At 41.8% G+C, this 2,606-nt stretch overlaps 1 protein-coding gene across 2 annotated transcripts in view; it reads left to right on the top strand.

Annotated features, from left to right (window-relative positions):
* The window catches only part of gtf2h4 (general transcription factor IIH subunit 4), a 23,555-nt gene that overhangs the window by 4,710 nt on the left and 16,239 nt on the right, over positions 1–2,606 (top strand). For both annotated transcript variants that reach the window (XM_015403679.1, XM_015403680.1), the window contains exons 5-7: positions 915–1,097; positions 1,351–1,459; positions 1,554–1,622. In XM_015403679.1, the coding sequence (XP_015259165.1) occupies positions 915–1,097; positions 1,351–1,459; positions 1,554–1,622 (361 nt within the window). The remainder of the gene's footprint in view (positions 1–914; positions 1,098–1,350; positions 1,460–1,553; positions 1,623–2,606) is intronic.

The following is a 2,606-nucleotide window of genomic DNA, read 5'->3' as shown; positions in this document are numbered from 1 at the left end:
GTTCAGTTTGCTTTCCATTTACACACGATAAGTTATCTCAGTTACTGAGCTCGGACCGGTCTCAGCATGGATCGGTTTTTTCAAGGGTAGTGGAAATGCGGTTTTTGTTATCTGCGAATTAAGCTAAAACTGAACCTCGCCGAACACTACTGATAAATTAGCACCAGTTTAGGGCGGTTCAGTTGTGTCTGGCGCGGCCCGGTTTAGTTTGCCGTCCAATTTACACTCAACAGTTGCCTTGGTTACCGTGCTCGGACCGACCTCGGCACGGTTTCTGAAGAGTACTCTAAATGGGGCTATTTTCTCAGCGTAATTCTAGCAGGTTTGGTCTTATCTGTTTTCCCTGTGCTGTGCTGTAAGCCCCTCCCCCCAGCTTCAGTTCCACTGATGCGTTGGAAAAAAACAAACATGGAAAAACAAAAGCAGCGTGCAGAGAACCCACAGAGGTTTTGGAGGCCACCGCTCCCTATAAGGGCTTTTTTTTTTACAATTTAGAATAAAGAAAAATGAAATAAAACACCCAACAGAAACATTTCCATCCATTCAGTCCGTTCTTTAACCCCTTCATGTCTGAACTGATCAGGGCTGCATTGATTCCAGGTTTCTGGCCGATCACTGATGATGATCTTTAAAAAGCCCAACCTGCCGTTTCTAATTAGAACAAACAGATTAAAGTTATTAGATCCCAGCGTTTAAGGAATTGAAAACCTCTGACATAATAAAAAGATTAGTTTTATCTGCAAAAGAAAATCATTTCAAGTATAAATGAAAAGCTTTTCAGACTTTTGCAGAAGATGGTAGGTTAAGATGAATTATTCTATTCCTGATATACATGTTTATTTAAAAAAGGTTACTTTAACTGTAAATAGACCTTCCATAAAGTTGTTTACTCTGACTATCAATTTGCTACACAGAGGCACCCAGTGGGCCGATGAGGGGAGCAGCCTGGGTCCCGACCGCCATGCCAGAGACATCGAAAGCCTGGACCGCTACGCCATGGAGCGCTGGGAGGTCATCCTGCAGTTCATGGTGGGGTCACCCAGCGCCGTCAGTCAGGACTTGGCTCAGCTCCTGATCCAAGCAGGCCTCATGAAAAGGTTCAGAAACATCCTTGATCCTCTTCCAAACATAAATATAAATAAAATACAAAACATACGTTTAGACAGGATGTTAACCCTTTTAATAAATCATCTGATGTTTAACCTGCTGCTTATTGCATTCCGCTCATTTATTGGAGACGGTGTAATTCTGTATGAAATTACTGGAACCTGCTGCCACCTGCAGGACGGAGGCCATATTACGGCCTCTTCCTGCTGGAATCTAACCGTTTGTCTCTCACTGAACACAAAGCGAGGCAGGAGAAGCGCCGTATATCACGTCTGCTGGTTTCCAGTTCCTGCTTCTGGACACAGCCTCTCAGCTTTGGTACTTCACCTTGCAGTACCTGAAAACTGCTCAGGTGACGTAAACCTGGATGTTAAATAGAGAGTCATGTAGGGAACCTTTATGTTTTTGTCTTAATGAATGTAGACTTTTTGTTCCATGTCTTCCAGTCTAGAGGAATGGACCTGGTGGAGATCTTATCGTTCTTGTTCCAGCTCAGCTTCTCTACTTTGGGGAGAGTGAGTCCAAACGTCTGCTTTGATTTGCATAATGTCTGCTGTCCTGTTTAGTCTTTTTGGAATGTTCGAGTCCAAATGATAAATATTGTTTACAGTGAACTTTAAATTTTAGAAGAAGAAAGAAGAATTCAACTTCATTTTCATTGCATTGTCACAAGTACTAATCAATGAAATTCACCTTCTGCATTTAACCCTTCCCTTTGGGGAGCAGTGGGCTGCTATTGTGCGGCGCAAGCCGAGTGCAATGCCTTAACCACTAAGCCACCACTCCCCAAACACTCAAATATCACTATTCCAAACAAAAGAGGATAAAAAACAAAACAACAAAACTATATTTTATAATAGACTAAATGCCTCAACACACTGGTTGTCTATGAGATTTAAATCCCCCCATTTTTTGTTTTTTCCATGTGACACTGTCTGCGTGTTAGGCTTAATCACCCAAACACTTCTCAAATAGAAGAAGGAAGAGCGACGTTAGATTCTTTATACCTCAGGGAGAGACCCGGCAGAGATGACATCATTACAATCTCCTACCAATCTGAAGCACCTCTGCTGCTTTCCTCACTCTTTATTGGAAAAAGGGAGTCCTTAGTGACAATACATCACGCTGTAACTCTAAAGGAATGTGTGGGGAGTCAGTGTAGCGTGATGCAGTGATAGGCATACATTTCCTCATGCAGGCAGTGACCTTGAATTATACACATGAAAAACATTCAGTTCCTGGTGCCTGCAAATTAGTCTAATAAAGATAATAGAATAAATAAACATAATACAGGATAATATGAAATAAAAGAGAATAGCTGCATATAGAGAGGCTCTGACTAGGCAGGTTGAGTAGATCTATGCAGATCTTTGTCACTTCTGTCTTTGTGCTCTACACAAATTATAACAGTTTCCCACATTTGACTGGAACAGATTATGAAAAGTTATTAGACATAATTAGTGATGGGCCGTTCCTGGCGTTAATGCCAGACACTTATC

The sequence above is a fragment of the Cyprinodon variegatus genome, unplaced genomic scaffold (genome assembly GCF_000732505.1).
Source record: "Cyprinodon variegatus isolate N-32 unplaced genomic scaffold, C_variegatus-1.0 Scaffold1541, whole genome shotgun sequence".
Taxonomy (NCBI): Eukaryota; Metazoa; Chordata; class Actinopteri; order Cyprinodontiformes; family Cyprinodontidae; genus Cyprinodon; species Cyprinodon variegatus.
The sequence above is the reverse complement of the archived record's forward strand: the minus strand, read 5'-3'. Positions and strand labels throughout refer to the sequence as shown.